This window comes from Corticium candelabrum, chromosome 19 (assembly GCF_963422355.1).
Source record: "Corticium candelabrum chromosome 19, ooCorCand1.1, whole genome shotgun sequence".
NCBI classification, from domain to species: domain Eukaryota; kingdom Metazoa; phylum Porifera; class Homoscleromorpha; order Homosclerophorida; family Plakinidae; genus Corticium; species Corticium candelabrum.
The window spans coordinates 2024658-2043492 of NC_085103.1; the positions used below are offsets into that span (position 1 = coordinate 2024658).

An 18835-nucleotide genomic window follows, 5' to 3' on the forward strand; every position below is an offset into this window, starting at 1 on the left:
TCAGGTATAACAGTAATTTGACTACTGTTTGTTGTTTTAGATATGTTCTCCTGTTAGGTCACAAAGTGTGACCACCAATCGTTAACTACATTAAGTCCAGCATCTTGATTCATACTATAACTACATTTTCTGATCCATATAGCCTCTTTTAATCTTCTTTTATAGTATCCTCGTTCTGTAGTTATTTTCCCCAGTCATTTGATGTCCTAGTTTCCAACAATGTGCTGCCACTGCTACCCGATGTAGGTGGAGTTGCAGTCTCGACATGGTATTTGGTACACGGCGTCTATTTGTTGCATTGATGGAATTGGATCTTTTGGATGGCATAGTATTGATGCGTTGGTGGATTTGTATTTACAGACTAAGTTGACGTTTACCAGTTTGCATAGACGGCAAATCTTTTCTGTCATACCAGGAACGTACGAAAGTTAACATTGGTTGGGTTTCACTTTTGCTCAAATCGACCGGAAACAGGATGAAATGACAGAGAAGGTCATATTGGGTGGGTGGGGATATTCCGTACACTTACTAAAACTCGCTTTTCTCAAATGTTTGGGGTTTATAATACTGTTCAACGCGCAATAACACGTACCAATCGAGTCTGCATGCGTGTATTCCTGAGACGTACCATCAGCGTTTAGAATTAGTCACGGATGGTTGCCGAGATCCAGGCCCGTAGGACAGGGGAGGGGGGGGGGTGGATTCGGACGAACCGCCCCGCTCAGCCGTGAAGGTCAGCTTTCGATCCAATGTATATATATAGAACGCGTATAGTTAGTAAATGCGCCTCTAGATTTGTATGCGCTCCTATTGTGTCAAATTCTCTCTATTGTTTGAAGCAATCCCTACATTTCTCGTCGTTTCTTTATAACATGCTTTTAATTGTAGTGTCTATATATCTAAAGAAAAGTGCTCCATGGACGCAGCCGTATGATTGTTTGTTCAGTATCGTAAATACATGTGGTCGCAAACCGCTCTGTTCCTTTTCACTCTTACAGCACGCGACCTTCTCTACTTCGAAAAGCAACCACTACTTTGCTTTGTGCTGGCGTTCGTCTGTAGGTCGTAACGTCACAAAATGTTTGTTCTTCGTGCGGCTCGCAAACTCTGCAATTTTGCGGTCCATCTTTAAATTAGCACGCAACCTTTTCTCACTTTGAAATAGCAACTGCATGGTGTCGTTCGCAGGTCCCCTGTATCTATGCGTTGTTGTTCGTCTGTAGTTTGCAAAAGTTGACATTGCAGAAGGAAAGAGACGACGAAGTTGCTGGCCGGCTTGAAGCACTGCACATGTGCCAGTCGACGGATCGTGAAAGCTTCTTCTAAATCGGCACTGTCGAAACAGCTGCAAGTGAATACTTGGTCACCTAGACAGCCTGTCAGAGCTACATATTGTTCGGTATTTTTGTGTTTTCTCCGCCAAATAAGCGAACTGTATGATGTTCCAATTATTTAGACGCGGAAAATTGTGTTAATTAACATAAGTTGCCCAGGCGAAGAATGGCCTAATCAGCTAGTAAATATATATAATTCGAAAGGCTAAAAAGTAAAATGTATGTGACGTCATGGTTCGTTTTGGTGTATTGCATACCGCCCACTTCTGAAGCCAGGCTACGGGCCTGAGATCTAGCAATTGGAATCTAAACCTACTCTATTGTAACCTGGTGAAGCAGGTAAGGATACGCCCCGCAACAGGGCCTGGATGGCTCTCTACTACCAAGCAGAGGCGTAGGAAGGGTGAGCAGACTATGGAAGCACAGTGATATCAGACTCGATGTCTATAGTAGCCGTTTCTGATTTTGCGCCCACGGGGCAAAATCTAGGGGTCCAAGAGCCCCATTGCCCCATGCGTATGCAAGTCTTACCTCCCTAGTTTATGTCTGAAATATCGTAGCACTGAAGACCAAATAGTACGGCTACATGTAACAAACACTGGCCGTTTATTTTGTTCCTTTTGGAGCGCTAGAGAATCAGCTATGCAACGGGTGCTTACATATTAGAATAAAGTCAACCATGCACTGAAATCAAACTTTACGGAATTGCTACGCGTACGGAATTACCCCAGATTACTCTAACGGAGTTTGTGATTGACAGCTGTTTTCTTGGCTCACATTTCCCTAACTTACTGGTCCCAAATACTGCATAGGCACAACAGCAGGGATTACCTACCATCTTGTGGCCTCACGTTCGCCATCTAATTAGACAGCTGATCCACGTGTCTGGTGTCGTCAACATATCCTGGTAGCCAAATTAATGGTCGATTCTAAATTGGCGGTCGTTGGAAAATCCGCCAATCCGCCAAATGTAGAATTCACCGCCAATATTTAATCTTACACGGTAATTTTCTAAGGGGCCTGATTCCCTACTGACAAAATAAAATCATTATAATTCACGACATAACTGTTACATATAAATTATCAGTTAAAACGTTTCAAAATTTATCGATTGTTAATGCTAGTAGAGTTTCAACGGTCTAACTGTCAAGTTGTCTCCATAGCAACAAGAAACGCCTCCGCTGTTTTAAACAAGGTTGGCACGGATATTGCGCGCTCGCTTCGCTCGAACGTGCAGGGAACACGAGGCTACGTAGATCGCAGAGTCTGATCTGATTAGAATCTTTTTTGTGCGTTCAAGCTCATTTTGACGAGTTTCTCTACCTCGGGGTTACAATTGGAAAATACTGTTCATCTGTGCCGGCTGCTACAGCTTGCTACAGAGTGCATGCAAGTCTTCAATTTCGAAAGCCTGCCAGTGGCTGATACCAGCTCTTCCTCAAAATTCGCAGGACTAGGCAGATCCGTCTGCTTAAACGCATCCGTCTGGTTAATTACACGCTCCAATTAATCTCTAGCGCGTGTCTTTCCAGAACAGGTGTGCGTGTCTATACGTATAGCTATATTGACAAGGCCTAGTCCATGCAGATGCTGACTTCTAGTGTGCGTTTAGAAACTTGTGCTCTGCGCGATTGCACAAACAAAAGAATCTTCAAGGTCCCAAACCTACATTGAGTCAAAACATTTACTCTATTTGATCAAGGAAGTGCTTGATCTAGGAACGAAATGACAATAGTTGATCTTTAGAGTACTCTTCTACTGTCTCCAATAATACATTTGCGCGGTTTCTTTGTCTCCCACAAGTCAACGACAGGGTAAGGACGGCACACAGTCACCTACAGCTTCATGAACCTCGTAAGGTATACATTTGGACCATCGGTTATTGGTTCCTGAAATTCTGAAGCCTTTGGAAAGTCTATATATGCTTTACTTATGTCTGTAAATGACAACTGTAGCTTAACAGTAAGACCTATTACTGTATACCATAGGCATTACTTTGAACAGAGTAGTGAGAGCATAGGGGAAATTCTTCAAGACACGCCCACTCAGTTGGAGATGCACCAAGTTCGCCATCCCTGGATCCGCCTTTGAAAATAATGTCGATCCGTCAAGCGTAGATGTAGCCTGGAAAAGAACTTTAGATCCGATCAACTTCAGAATAGTTTGAGAATAAAATTTTGCCTAAACGCATGTTCCGTTGTGTTAATTCGTGTGTGTGTGTTACATTTGTATGTCAGATATAAATAAGAGGAAGTCAGGAAGATAGAACTTGGTGGTCTAGGTGTCCAGAACTTGTGAAAGGTAGTGCTGTCGACATAATTTCCAAACACTGCATAAGCGGATTCTTGTGAGACATCAGACTCCGTGTTTTGACGTCAGCTGTTACGTAGTTGTTTCTGTGCTATTTAACTGCGTACCATGAGCACTATCAGTCGCGGATCCAGAGCCCTAACATGGGGGTGCACGATTAATATCAACAAATGAAAATTTTATATTAACACAAATATATAGCCTTAAAGGACTTCAGTAGTTATGAAACGGCACTACGCACTAGGCTGTCATCTGAGTCTAGAATATGAATTAAATAATTTCATCCTTCGGGGTCTGTTTTCCAGCAAATCATTGATGACTTCCTCGTATTCTGTTTCCATGTCGTAGTGAAAGTGTGACAAGGCGAGACCGCTAATTGTCTATCCTAGTGTAGACCACAGGTAAGATCTAGTTAAAGCAACAGTAGTTCACTGATGCTCCGCTCACAACTATACAAATGATTACTGGTAGTGTGTAAATAGTGTATTTATAATATATACAATTGGAAAATACTGTTCATCTGTGCCGGCGGCTAGAGCCTGCTCCAGAGTTGAGGGCAAGTCTTCAATTCCAAAAGACTGCCAGTGACCAATACCAGCTCCTCGTCAAAAGTCGCAGGACTACGCAGATCAGGCCCGGATCCAGATGGGGTTCAGGGGGTTGAAACCCCTCTTTTCCAATAGGTGTGGTTTAATAATTTCATTAGGAAAGAGAAAATTAATAATGCTATAAATAACTGCTACCAGGTCAACCCCCTCTTTCAAAAATTCCTGGATCCGGGCTTGCTGATACGTATGGATAAATAATTAACTTGATCAGAAACTGGCGAATACTTGTAAAAAATTAACCACGCCCCTTTGCCAGCTGCTTCGCTTGCGACTTTAGCGTATGCGTAGCTATGTAGGCTTCTGCTGCAGCTTCATGAACATTTTCAGCTGCATATTTGAACCATTGGTCACTGTGTTCTGACACGTTACGCCTGAAATTCCAACCCTTAATTGGAAACTACTATCTACGTCTTTATACATATTGTCTCGAATTTTCTTTATAAAATTTCTGTAGAAATTTCTCAAGACACGTCCACTCGATTGGGGTGCACGTGCACCAAGTGCACCATCCCTGGATCCGTGCCAGAACGCGTTGACGAACCGGTTAGACTACAGAAGAAACCCATGTCGGAGAGTAGAGAATACATTTTACTTCATACTGCAAACAGAAAAAGTACGGTGCCAAAAGAATGATTCTATTCGTATACCAGCGCCATCACCACACGCTGGCATCAAACACAAGACACGGATTTGCATTATTAATGTCTGCACGTCGTGGTGCAAATCTACCTGCGGCCCGTGGTTCATAGACGCCACTGGTGAGGTACGTTCTCGATAGAAATGACGCCTTTATCATCATACATATTAATGGCGACTTTATCTGTAGGATGATCCCATTTTCTCACGTGATCGCTCTTTGCTGGGGGAATTAAATTTTCTTGATCACACCTTGCTGGTGTAGTAGTCGTTACTGTAATCACGTGACTAAAGATGTGTGTGTGAGTGTGTGTGTGTGTGTGTGTGTGTGTGTGTGTGTGTGTGTGTGTGTGTGTGTGTGTGTGTGTGTGTGTGTGTGTGTGTGTGCCAGCAGAACGAATATGATACGAGTATCGCTTGCACGACACTTCAATCATCATCTAGATGTAGTATCTAGTTATAAAGAGTATAGCTACAGAAGACCTGGTGTGTGTGTGTGTGTGTGTGTGTGTGTGTGTGTGTGTGTGTGTGCGTGCGTGCGTGTGTGAGCGCGTTATAACGTACAAGCAACAGAATAAACAAAGCTCATCTTCACAAAAAAAAGAAACTCTGTGTCAGGCGTAGGTCTGATCTGCATAGTTTTATGGAAACGAAGTGGCTACGGATACGGGCCCGTACCCCCAACTTGCTCCGGCTACGGGTATGGCACACTGGTCACATGACGCGGCACGCTGGTCACATGACAGCTTTGCTTTTCTGACGCTTGCGCATTGTTTGCACGTGCCGGTGACTGTCTGTACGTGCAGACTTCAAAGTTACCCGCGTAAATCTCCCCCGCGTAAATCTCCCCCGCGCAAGTGTGTTCTGACCACCGCCAGTTTCTTTCGCGCCCAAATGTTTGCGAATTTCTCAAGCTCGACAATCAAAGGCAGGTTAGACAATCATTGACTGAAGCGGTACATATACATGGCGGGTGGTTCCGATAACAATTCACACTCGTAGGTCTATCAGAGAGCTGACCAGGCAGGAATGCGGTAGACTGAAGTTTCCTAGTGTGAGTCCAGAGCAGGGTCAGGTCATCACTGTGTCCAGAATCACTCTTTTCAGCAACCCCCACACCAGTACTGTGATGCCCAGTGAGTCTGTGCGCAGAAGACTAGCCGGAAAGATCAATCAAGACTGTGACTGTAAAGATGAAATCCAGGTTGCTGGATTCTTGTTTGGTGTATTTGATGTAGATGGAATTAGATAGTTCCTAGCAATACACGAAGCCAAATCCATCGCCTCACCGGTAAATTTGATTGATGCAAGAAAGAACACATTGTTTGTCGTACTGACCCTTGCATACATACACTTGACATGAACTTCACAGGAGCATGCACGCACCTGTATCTGGTAAATATAAAGGTTTACACATTCAGTCGGTGCCAACAATACTGCTGACTTAATAAATACCGTAATTCACACCACTCTGTGCCCTCTGTCATTTATTGTAATGCATCTTCAACGTAGACACAGAACATACTTTAAAAACCAGCAACAGGTCTCAAAGCAAACTACCATATGCTATACATAGAGCAACCTCTAATCTTCAAATATAAAGTAGTCACCTCTTTCTCGCCTAACGAAGATATAGAATCGACAATAAATATATCATTCCTCTTGTCCTAATTCGACTGCTTCTAAGGAAGCCTCTAAAGAAGCACTCATTGATGATTGATTTCCGAACTGTGAATTAGTTCCTCATACTTTGCGACTCAATTCCCTCTTTGAACAGAATAATCAGTTTACCACAAAAAATTCCTTTCAGCATGAGTAAAGTATGGTCCTAGGAGGAAAGTTGAGGAGTCATAGATGAAGCAAACTACTATCAGACAGATCATATGCAATCACACACATGCAAATCTTTCAATTAAATCAATCAATATTAAAATAATGTTGCAACTTTCCAGATTCCAAAACTAGTTTTGCTTCTCTACCATACAATTATGCAATTCAGAAATAGTGCAATAGAAAACTTTTCATAATTGATATTACTTCAGGATTAGGGTTGCATGACAACACTTCATAACCTGTCAGCTGAGCAAGCCACACATGGCCATCTAAACAGTTCATTAGACAACTATATGGTGCTAATTCTAACTTAATCAGTACTGCTCCAAACTGCAGTAAAGTTTTCAATTAATTATTCTTATACTTGGATGTACCAACAACTGACATTAATAGAATATCACTGTGCCACAACTGTCAACATTATCATGCAAACAGTAGCCCTGTTAGCAACATAATTCCATTGCGAAGATGTCTACCTAATTCTGCACTAGGGGTAACATGTTCTTTAATGTTTCTCCATTTAATTATTTGTTAGGTCACTCTTGAGAAAAACTGGTTTTCTACAAATTTCACCATTCCTGACTTCTTGGATGTGACACCACTCGACAACCAAAGTTTCCAGCTATTCAAAAACATGTTATGGAACCAACCAGCATCTGCCATAACAACGACATGTGGTAACTTAAGCAGTCATCAAATTTCCATGTTGACTTGCAATCGTTGGCTAACAGAGGACATACTGCAAAACTTGTCTGATGTCTTAAATCAACGTTCAAGAGACTGTCTGAGCATAGTTCTCTCTGAGTATAACAAAACACGATCGCACAAAGCTGTTTTAGCAGCTGCAGAAGGCAAGGAAAACGTACGTCTTGCATTCTTGATCTTAAACGTTTCAGTAAATCAATTACTTCAGACCACCATGGCTTCCAACAAGTTGCTAACAGGAAATCACTGGGTGGTAGCTGTAATAGATGTCTGTGCTGAAACTACCTACTACTGTGATCCCTTAGGTTTTCCTATTCCCATCAATCTGTCAGTCGAAACACAGCAGGTTTCTTTAGAACTGAAGAGGGTTCTTAGCAAGCAAATGAAAATGTTCTATCACAGGATTGCAATGCATAAGCCGATGTTTGGCCCCAATAGTGAACACATCTGTTCTCGAAATTGTTTGAACTTTCCAGTTCAAAAGTGTTCATCGGCATGTGGAATAATAGCGTTTACGTTTGTTGCAATTTCTGCATTTACCCCAACAAATGTCTGGGAATGTATATGCTCACCCCACATGGCTCTGAATGATGTAAAGTCAAATTTGACTCTATTTTGGCAAGCAAGTAAATATTCACCTTACCTACGCAAGGTGCTAGTGTGTTGGATATCCACTCGGACTATTGACGTGACAAACATCATTGATAAGTCTGCACTTGTGCTCACGGCATCATCTTTTAACAAACAAATTTCATATCAACATCAAGCAAGCAGACTTAGACTTAGACTTAGCCTGAAGCAGAAAGACTGCGAAACTGAAGAAGACAGTTTTGGTCACAAAAATGCACCATGTGACGAAGGTACAGAGAATAGCAATGACAGGAGTCCGTCTACTACTCACTTAGACATCTCTTCTGTAACAGTTCCACAGCTCACAACTGGACAAGAATTTTCCTCCTTTGAAGAGCTAAAGCACTGTATTTCTAGTTATGAAAGAGCAACATTTGTACAACTCTACATTAGGAGATCCAGGTCAGTAGAATCTGCCAAGAAGCGAGCAACTAAAAAGAACTTCAATTCTGACTTAAGGTTTTCAGAATTACAGTATAACTGTATTCATGGTGGAAAGCACTTCCAGTCACGGGGTACAGGAAAGCGCCCTAATCACTCGTAAGTCTCATTTGTTTGTCGTAATAGCTATTCAACACCTTTATATGTACAACTTCACTACATTGCAGAACCTTTCAAATGGAATGCCCATGTTAGGTGAGAATTGTAGCATCAACGGATGGACAGAAATTGACCATCAAAAGTATCAACCTCTAGCATAATCATGACATTAGCAAGGTAAGAATTATTGTCATCCTTGCATTCAATAATTAAAAGGCATGGCATATTGCATTGCACTTGGCTGTGGTACTTTAGAGACAATAACAGCACCTTCTTGTTTTCATAGGAACTCTTCAAGCAACTACCACGACAGAGAAAGCTTTCCAATGATGTCAAGCAAGAAGCGCAAAAGTTGCTGTCATTACAAGCAAACAAGAAGATGGTTCAAGATAAACTGTCAAACGAAACAGGCCAAGTGGTTCTTTTAAAGGACCTGAGCAATCTATCTACGCTAATGAAGAGTGGCAGTACCCGTAACAACTTAGAAGGTACTGTCAAGGAACTGACAGAGCAATATGGTAGGTTATTATGTAGGTTTTAAATGCTGTAGAATGTGTTGTTAATGTGCATTTGGGGTGGTCACGTGTAGGTTCAAGTGTGCATGTAATGACAAATGACCAAAAAGAACTATTGGGAGCCCATTTTCAAGATGACCAAATGAAAAAGGCATTCGATGCTTACACTGAGATATTATTTATTGATGCCACCTACAAGCTTCTTGAGCTGCGGTTCCCATTATACATTATCCTCATAGAAGATGGCAATGGGCAAAGTGAAATTGCAGCAGCATTTTTGTTACTTGAAGAGAAGAAAACATCACTATCAAAAAATCATGTCTATTTTTAAAGAAAACAATCCATCCTGGACAGCTACCAGAGTTTTGATGGCAGACAAGGACATGACTGAACGTGACGTACTAGCATCAAATTTTCCAAATGCTGACCTTTTGATTTGCCTCTACCACACTCTCACGTCATTTCGACGAGAGATTTCTTGTGAAAAAATGGGCATCACATCAGGTCAGAGAACCATGTGTTTGGAACTTCTGCAGCAAATGGCATATGCCACAAATGAAGTAAAATATACAGAATTGTATTCTCGTTTCAAAACCTGCGCTCCTGCAGCTGTAATCGACTACTTCAACAAGCAGTGGCATCCCATTCGTAAGCAATGGACAATGGGTATGAAATACAGCACAGGCAACTTCTTGAACGCGACCAACAATAGACTTGAATCACTAAATGCCAAATTAAAATCTGTCATTCCCCGCTTTTCCTCCATGGAAACATTCACTGAGAATTTCTTTTGTTATTCTGAGAGTACTACAGTCAGAACGAGATCATAATGCAAGTCTTTCAGTTTTGAAAGTGCCCACTGCATTTCATTCAACCTCTGATGAAGCAAGCAAGCATATTATGCTGTGCCTTACTCCCTATGCCTATGAGTTGGTGAAAAAGCAAATGGATATGATTGCAAAAGTAGCATTAAAATGTGCAGAAAATCAGCAGTATCATGTGTCCTCTAGTGAAGGCAATATTACAGTAACTGCAACCTCATGCCAGTGTCTAGGATGGCTTTCAATGAGGCTCCCATGCCGTCATATACTGTCGCAAGGGCTGACATTGGCATGAGCTTATTCGACGAAGGATTATGTGACAAAAGGTGGACACTACACTACTTCAAGTCAATGCACAGTATTTTCAAAGAATTTTGCCAGCAATCAGTCGACTGTCTCTTTTGTTACTAGTTCATTGCCTCAAACACATAACTTAGCACAACCACTCTCTCAGGTTTGTATTACATGGCTAGAACTTCAACAACATTGCCTGCAGTATGCTCTGGTTCAGTTTCAGAAATCTAAACTTGTTTCAAGAGTCACAAGTAAATTATCTACCCTAGCTTCAGAAGACTCTGGACTAACCTTTACCAAGCGATTAGAATTGTTGAAACAATTAGTTACAGCATGGGAAAATGGAGAAACAGTTGCATTAGTCAATGGTAAGACCTAGTGGCATTATGTATACAAACTGTGTGCATACACCAATAATGTGAGCAAATACACATGCGCATGCTGATGCAACAAGTAGGCACACACATTGTACATATTTACTTTGTTAAAGACAAAATGGTGTCAGTTTTGTTTTGACAAATACCTAAATGTGTGCAGATCCTACAAAAGAAAAGCAACAATATTTAAAAAAATGAAACACACAAAAACAGAGCTCAACAAGGTACACTCTTTTTCCACCGGCAATAGTAATACTGAAAGGAAACATGTTCTGACACTTACAGTTCCATCAGTAAAAATGAACCAAGAATCAGAAATGAATGCCTGCATCCCGACACCAAATGCTGCAAAGGCAAACCGAAGACAACTAGGTATGTTCTTCACCTTTTGCATACTGCCTGATATTACATACAACATTGAGTCCAGTGTTGTTTCTTTGTATAACAACAAAATGCGTTGTTTGTAATAGAGACCAGAGCAGAACGACTGCTTGAGAGTCAACAAGTAAGTTAAATATATACTCCACTGACATGGTATTGTGAATTGTGATCACTACAGTTCTTTCTTTGATCTGCTCAAATGACTGACATACAGATAGCAATTATTGAACTAAGCTTCTACATAGTATGACGTAGTCACTACAAGTGTTTCTAGCCATTATGAGGAAAGTAGTGTCTTGATTATACAGTACCATACCATACCATAACATACCATACCATACCAAACCATACCATACCATACCATACTATCCCATACTGTATTGTACTGCAGTGTAATATACCCTACTATACTACTGTATTCGCCTGTAATATAAAGCCTTGGGCGTATAGAAAAGAAACGCTTTTTCCTGGGCGTATACTAGGCCATGGGCATTATTTTGGTCTCAAGCGTATACATGGCTGCAAAATGCTGTCGTTTGGCCAGTCATCATCTAAACACTTGATGACAGAAATACCACAAATGCTTGCAATTATCCTTTGCAAGATCAAAGGTAATGGTATCTGTACAGCATCAGCATACACGCAGAAACTACACTACACACGCAAACCAGAGTGGTCGCCCTGAAGTCAGTCAAAAGCATCAGGATTGGTAATTGCAATGAAGACATGAGTCTAGCGGTAAGCACTTTACTCAACACTGACACCAGCTCATCAAACGCACAAAGACGGAGACAAATTTTCTGTGGACCCCAGTTTGTTTTGTCTGCGCATGCGTATCCTGGGCTTATACTTGGTCATGGGCGTATAATTGGGCATGAGCGTTTTTTCGGGCTGAAAGTTCTGACCTGTCACACATGGGCGTATATACGGGCATGGGCATTATTTGGCATGGGCAAATAGCAGCAGTATAATATACCATGTAATAGTCATAGCATGAGTTGTGGAAATCCATGTACATTGTTATTGATCCAAAGCCTTCAAGGCTTATCAATGAGCTAATTGACAGAACCACATGTGAGATCCAATTATCTAGTTGATAATCCCGAGAGGTTGAGGTGTCAATAAAATACATGGACCCTATTACAACCATGCTATAAAATATTTAGAATATATCATGTGACCTTTAGAGGTAATGTGATTAGTGAATTTGGTACGGTGGCAGTTTTGAACCTACCAAGACATTTCTATCATGTATAGAACACCCCATATTGACTAATCAGATTGTCTAAAGATCACGTGACATATTCTAAAGTATCCCTTACTTCACCACACCATATTGGATGTTATACCATGGTCACGTGCGTGTGACCAGTCACAAGCTCATATTGAGGTGGTGTATATGGCGTATTGCACAGTAAGTATGCAATAAGTTACTTCTGCTTATTATGTTACTCTCATTTATACTTACATGTCACGTGACCATGTTATAAATAACTTATGGTATGATTAGCGGGCAATATGGCTTTACCAGCACTCAGGACGGGGTTATAAAGCCATATAGCACGCCCATCGTACGATAAACTACACTTATACAATACTACTATAAATAAACAGATGGTATACAGATATGAGGTGCATTTCTTACCTCTTACAGTCTTCTAAAGGATAGAAGAGTTACGCGACCTCTTCTGGTTGTTTTTTGCCTTTCGTCCTCTTTCTAAAATGTTGAAATAAGGACTGATGCTTATTCTGGTTCTTCTACCTGAAAAAACAGAAGAGAAAGTCGTGTACATAACTACTGTGCCATTTGCATGTAATAGACAGCCACTTAATCTACCTAGCTTGTTGTGCTATACAACAATAGGGTACATGGCAGCAGAGGAGACAGGGCCATTCTTGTGAGACTTGATGATACTTCCTTGATTAGCCATCAGATAAACAAGATGATTGACTTTCTTATACAATTGGTAGACATGAGGCAGAATCGTTGAAAAACTAGACTTTCCTCCATCCAAGATATGAGATCTGCTTAACCATATTGAAGGCACGTTTCATACCTAATTTCAAAAGGACCCAGTCAGGATAGAACGTCCTCTAATGCCAACCTAACATGCATATGCTTAGCTCTGAACCTCCTTCTGTTAGGGTTACGGTTACTTACGAGTTAGGTCAATGCTGGAGCCAGCACCAGAATCAAAAATAACTATGTCTGGCCGCTTTCATTGTCTACGTACCGATGAAAGACTTGTTTCTTGTGATGAAGATTTAGTTCATGAAGGCAACTGCTTCAACAGCAACTATTTCATCATGTTCCCTGACTGACTGACTGACTGACTGACAAAAATCATTTAAAAACAAATTTCTAAATACAGAACACCAAAAGTTAAAAATATTATCCATGACAGTGGAATCACGGTCACAGCAAACTACAAGTTAAAACTAAGCGCAAATAGTAGAGATCAATTCTAATGAAAAGCGCCTTGAATGGCACTGTGCACTGACTGACTGACTGATTAACTGCCGTTCGTTAGTTGCAACACATATCTGTCTACAGAGAGAGACACATCGAAAACGTAAATCTGTTTAAGCCACTAATAGTAGCACTGGAGAAAGATGGATTAACTAAATGAATTGTTTCTGACTGTTTGTATCACATTATCTCTTCTTGTTAAATCACAGGATAATGACTTTGAGAAATCAAAGTTAGCCAATGAATTGAAACAAGATCTCCAGAGTGAGTTTATAAAATGAAATCAGAGTGTACTCAATATTTGGTGCATTGACAATTACATTTGTTCATGTCAGGTATCAAGATGCCGTCTACATATCGAAAGAGAGGAAGACCAAAGGACACGAACTAACAGTGATAGGCCTGCCATCAAAAAAGAAGAAGTCTCTGAAAACTCTCCAGCCATTTACTAAGTTGCACACATCAGTAAAGGAGAAGGGTAGGTATTTATCTGGACTAATTAACAAACACATCCAGCTAGTTACTCTGTACATTGTGCAGTAATGCTAGAATGGTTCGTGGACGCAGATTTGGCAGCAGGTGTGCTGAAAAATTCACAACGACTGCTTACTGAAAGAGATGTCGAGGCTAGGCCAGAGATGGTAACTGATGCTGTTCTGGATGAGAATGTAGACATTCATTTAATCAGGAAGTACTTTCAACACGATGCTTGGCTGCTTGTGACCCAAGTTGTACGGCAGAAGCAGAAAACTCAAGGATACATTTGCAAGTACTGTTCCCATGATCTAGATGATGAGTCACAAGCAATTTTGTGTGACCACTGCCTTCAGTGGTTTCACATGAAGTGCGTGGGGCTGAAACAGAAGCCAAAGAAAAAAGTACTGGTTTTGCAGACATTGCCACCATGCACGCCTAATGTAGCTAGTGCTCTACCACGCTAGCTATAGCCATATTTACGTATAGATTATTATCTAGACATACCTACGGTCGACTAAGATTATAGATTGCTTAGCTGTGACAACTCCGTTGACTTACCGACTCAACGCTATGCGTATACGTACAGTGTACGTACCGACAAATTGCGAAAGTGTCATGTGACCAGCATGCCACGTCATGTGACCAGTTTGTCGTACCCGTAGCCGGAGCAAGTTGCGAGTACGTGCCCGTACGCGTAGCCACTTCGTTATGGAAGGCTTCCTCTATTCCATTGTTTTGGGTTTGAAAAAGTCACTAGTAGAGCTAACATGGAGTCAAGCGCTAGTCCCATTGAGCTTATTGTACTTTGCACTGCACTGGAGCTACGTAGAGAAATTTGCCGACACCGAGACTCAAAAGTACACTTACAACTGTGTGCTATGGACAGTGGGCATTCTAGTTTTCACCGCAAAAGTACATAGCATTTACCAGAATGGTCAGTAGAACTGTTGTGTAGCTACATAGAGTTGTAATTGTCTAAGGTTGGACAACTTTCGGTTTCTACGTAGGGTTCTGCAACGCTTGCGGCCTCACGGTTGAGAATGTAATTTTTTCAGCGGTTTTCGTAGTTTTTGTTACACACTGCTGTCAAACGTTTCTGATTCGTGACGTTGTCCCAAAAACGCCAAAAGAACAGACTGTCTCTGCTGATTTGGTGGATCACGCAACAGACGGTACCGGTCAACACTAATTTGTATAACAATTATTAATAAACATGCGATTGTTTACTAAATATAATAAAATGCTTTCAAGAATGATAAATGAAATATATAAAATTATTGAAATTATTGAAATTCTAATATTTAAAATATTAAAAATTTTTATTCAAGTATTCAAATATGTAAATATTAAATTTTATTTAGCTGTTTAGTACATGTGCTAAGTCTGTAGGTCAAAGGTCTTCAGCTCAAACGAGCAGCCTCCCATTGGACGGATTGGACCAAGCAGAAGTTCGTCGGAGAGCTGTAGGTGCAGCTCCGAACCTTGAGGACAAAGTCGATGACCGGCTGTTGTTGCAGGTATTGTATAACCCGTCTGCTTCTGTACCTAAATGCATATTTAATATCTAACCCATTTCTAATCAATAATATCATCACAGCCCGCATACATTCATTAGCTGAGAGGTTCAGTAGTCTGTGCCTGTTTGATCAAGTTTTTGCTATATTTTGAAACACATCTCGAATCACATTTACAGCATACCTATAAACCGCATTTCAACTCTTAACAATTCATTAGACCTGAACCAGGAGTACAAGTACTGGAATTTTTCAAAAATAGTAAAGCAATTGTTAGACTAAATCTGTAGTAACAGATGGTAAATTGTTGATAATTAATCACCAGTCTCTTTGAGAACGTGGGTTGCAATCTCTCTCCTGTCACCACGTATCACAATACTGCAATGGTGTACACATGTACACTACAAAAACTGTCTATTGTTAATATCAACCCTTACAGATAGGAATAAATGTTATTGGCACAAGCTGGGTTTTCCTGATTGACCAAGCTAATTTTTTGACAAAGGTATCTTGATGTATTGCATCCTTATGTAGTCAGTGTAAAGGAACACCGGATCTTTGAGGGTTTCCTAATTGTTTATGCATTAAGTCCCCAGCAGTGAGAGGGATGCTGTGGCTCTCTGCACGCAGGCGTGCAATTACGCGTAGGTTATGGCGTCCTACGCTGGCCAGACTGTCAATAACGGACAGGATTACACAACTGCAGCTTCTGCAGGTTGATACAAGTGTGTTAGGCGCTCTAGACGTTCGTCTGTTTCTAGGGCAGGCGCCATGACATAGGCGTGTCTGCATTGTCTAATCTTTAAGGCATGGACATACGTTTTTCTGCATGCTCCACTGATCAAGTACAATAGCCTCGTTAAAACGATGTAGAAAGTACTAGACAGGTAGTTTGCAGCTTCCTCACTGGACTCCTTGTCTGTTTAGACAGGAACGTGAGACGTTGCGTCATGCTTCCGCTCCTCGTTTTTCATTGTTCAACTTCCAGTCACCGCCTACTAGAGCCCTTATAAATCACAACTTGTCATGGTAAAGTCTCCATTTCTGTGTGGCACTGCATGCATGAGTATTCCCATGCACAGTCGCCCATATACGTAAGCTCTTTTCGGACACATGGAACATGAGACACATGCACACATGAAATTAATTGTCTTGCTACAGAACTTTGTCATGCACTATAGGCGAGTACTACCAACCAGGTTTAATGTAGCTACAGAAATATTAGTCACGTGAATCAATGTGATCCAACAGGAACGTACTACAAAAGCTTACTAGAATACCAAGTTTGAACTTTAGACAAAAGACACACATTTCACTGTTTTGTTGGTACAGTATTTTACGTTGTCTGAAATCTGTTGCTTTCTTTACAGTTTTCAAAAAAACTTCTAGACCTATGGGAAGATATTGGCGTTGCCTTAAAAATACCAAAGGGGGACTTGAAAAACATCGAGCATAAGCACAGGGATGATTTGTCAAAGCGCCTCTTCGAGGTCCTAAAACTATGGTGTGATCGTGAATTTAATCCCACTGTTGGAGCTCTGGTGGAAGCCTGTAAATGTGAAGGAGTGAATGCCGAAGTAAGATGTCGGAAAGCTCTCGGTCTTATTTCCAAGTAAAAACTGGATTTATCAGCTCGCATATGTGTAATGACTTGTGTACAACTTGAACGTCTTTTATATACCACAACATGTTAAATAGCATTAAAGAAATGCATTCCGAGCAGCATTTATTAGCTAGTTTTAGTGTTGGCTTTTTTTGCTTTTTTGTGGTAGGTATAAGTTATTGGAAGGCAAAATCGTACGTCTACTCTGCTTTCAACCGTGTTGTCGTTGTCCTAGCCACATGCAGGCGTAGGAACCTGGTTTTGTTCAATGGGGCACAAATTTGCGTAGGAGGGCGTGACATCAAACAGAAATTAGACTGAATATATACAATCTAATAACTAACAACAACACTACAGTAAGGCACGTCATCTCTAAGTATGTCTCTATGTTTGTCCTTAAGTTTTGTATATCTGCAGGTCAGTTAGAAGCATTCTAGAGTTTTCATTAGTCAGATTTCTCTCAATCACAGCACAAAGAGTTGAGACGGCACGTGCCCCATGCAGTGCTCCCACAGTTGCTACGCCTAGGGTAGCTACTGCGTGTAGTAGGCATACCTACACCACGTGCGCTACCTGTCATGTGTGTGTATAAGGCATACACTAAAAGTCACAAGTGAAGGAGTGTGGTCTATTTCCAGGGGCGGCGAAATATCCTTTGGATTGGGGGGAGCTAAAATATGGTAACAGACTGCCACCATTTTGATTTGTTAACTAAATATGGTTGGTTTATTATTGATTAATCTGTGACAGAAGTTGCCAGAGCAGCATGCACAAATGATCACGACAATGTGTATCAAGTGACAAGCGAGTCAACTGCAACAGCATTCAATATTGTTTAGTTCTATGCAAGCAACCAAACTTCTAGAGTATTTTCTTTGATCATCATCTGCTGAAACTAAGTCTCTAGCAATGTCTGTCTCAAATCTGATGTAAATATATAGCGTCCAGTATTGGAGGGACGATGCCCCTATACCCATATTGTCCCTCCTGCCCCAGTTCCGTCGCCACTGATTCTCTAGCATTATATCCTCCAATTTCTGATTCCTCTCAGAAGTTCAATTAATGGAATGTAGTACAGTATAGTACAATTCTAGACAGGTACTGGCCAAAGTCTCAGTGCTCTGGTATTAGTGCAGGTTCATAGTTTTAAGCAACCAGACCTCTCAGCTGGCTACTGTTTGGCGGGAAAGCTGGTCTGGCTACGGGAGACTAGCATGCTTAAATACAGGGCCACCGGAGCCGCTATGGCACTTCCATGTTTTTGTAAAGGAAGGCAAAAGTTTCCAAAAATAATCTGGAGCTGAAGAGTTGGTATGCTCCAACGGTTGTGAATGTAGGCGAGTATGTTCAATGCCTAACTGAGATCCTTGCATCATGTCTGTCGTCGAGTATCTACTTAGTTTTCTGTGTTTGGTTAATTATATTGGTAACTACGCTTACTTTGATCACACCTACTAACGTTCGTTACTATAGGCCGCAGCACTTTACATTTGCTGCCGACGGGCCTGATATTTCAGTCGTAAAGTCCACATCCGGGTGCATGTCTGTACTATTGCTTGGATGTGTTCAAAACATACTACCTCTAAGGTATGAATTGGAACAATAAATATATGTTTTAGCCTACTACTGTGCAATCAACGATTCCTTTTTCCCTCTTGACCAGACTCCCTATTGCAATTTGATTCTAATTTGTTAATTAACGTAACTACAAGAAGTCACAGTTTGTCACAGTTGCTTAGTAAATTTGTTCTGTAGTCATTAATTGCTTCTAATTAGAACCTAATATA

At 41.0% G+C, this 18835-nt stretch overlaps 2 protein-coding genes and 1 long non-coding RNA gene across 5 annotated transcripts; 2 read left to right on the plus strand and 1 right to left on the minus strand.

The window, feature by feature from the left end:
* Positions 1-6345: 6345 nt before the first annotated feature.
* On the minus strand, positions 6346-14538 carry LOC134194994 (uncharacterized). 3 transcript variants are annotated; one of them, XR_009972278.1, is made up of 3 exons: positions 14490-14538; positions 12630-12746; positions 6346-6716 (listed from the first exon to the last, which is right to left on the minus strand). It is a non-coding gene; the product is annotated as an uncharacterized LOC134194994 (long non-coding RNA). The 3 variants fall into 3 exon arrangements; XR_009972276.1 differs by having other exon boundaries at positions 14436-14522; XR_009972277.1 differs by lacking the exon at positions 14490-14538 and adding an exon at positions 12822-13036.
* LOC134195144 (zinc finger SWIM domain-containing protein 1-like) lies at positions 8822-10767 on the plus strand. The gene is given in 4 exon segments (XM_062664155.1): positions 8822-9421; positions 9423-9899; positions 9901-10204; positions 10207-10767. Coding segments are annotated over 4 exon segments (1137 nt in total). The 5' UTR covers positions 8822-9202; the 3' UTR covers positions 10344-10767.
* Positions 14539-14599: 61 nt separating the features above from the next.
* LOC134194791 (uncharacterized) lies at positions 14600-17263 on the plus strand. Its single transcript, XM_062663762.1, has 4 exons — positions 14600-14865; positions 14939-15103; positions 15321-15448; positions 16816-17263. The coding sequence occupies exons 1-4, from the start codon at positions 14640-14642 to the stop codon at positions 17059-17061; spliced, it is 765 nt and encodes a 254-aa protein (XP_062519746.1). The 5' UTR covers positions 14600-14639; the 3' UTR covers positions 17062-17263.
* Positions 17264-18835: the final 1572 nt, after the last annotated feature.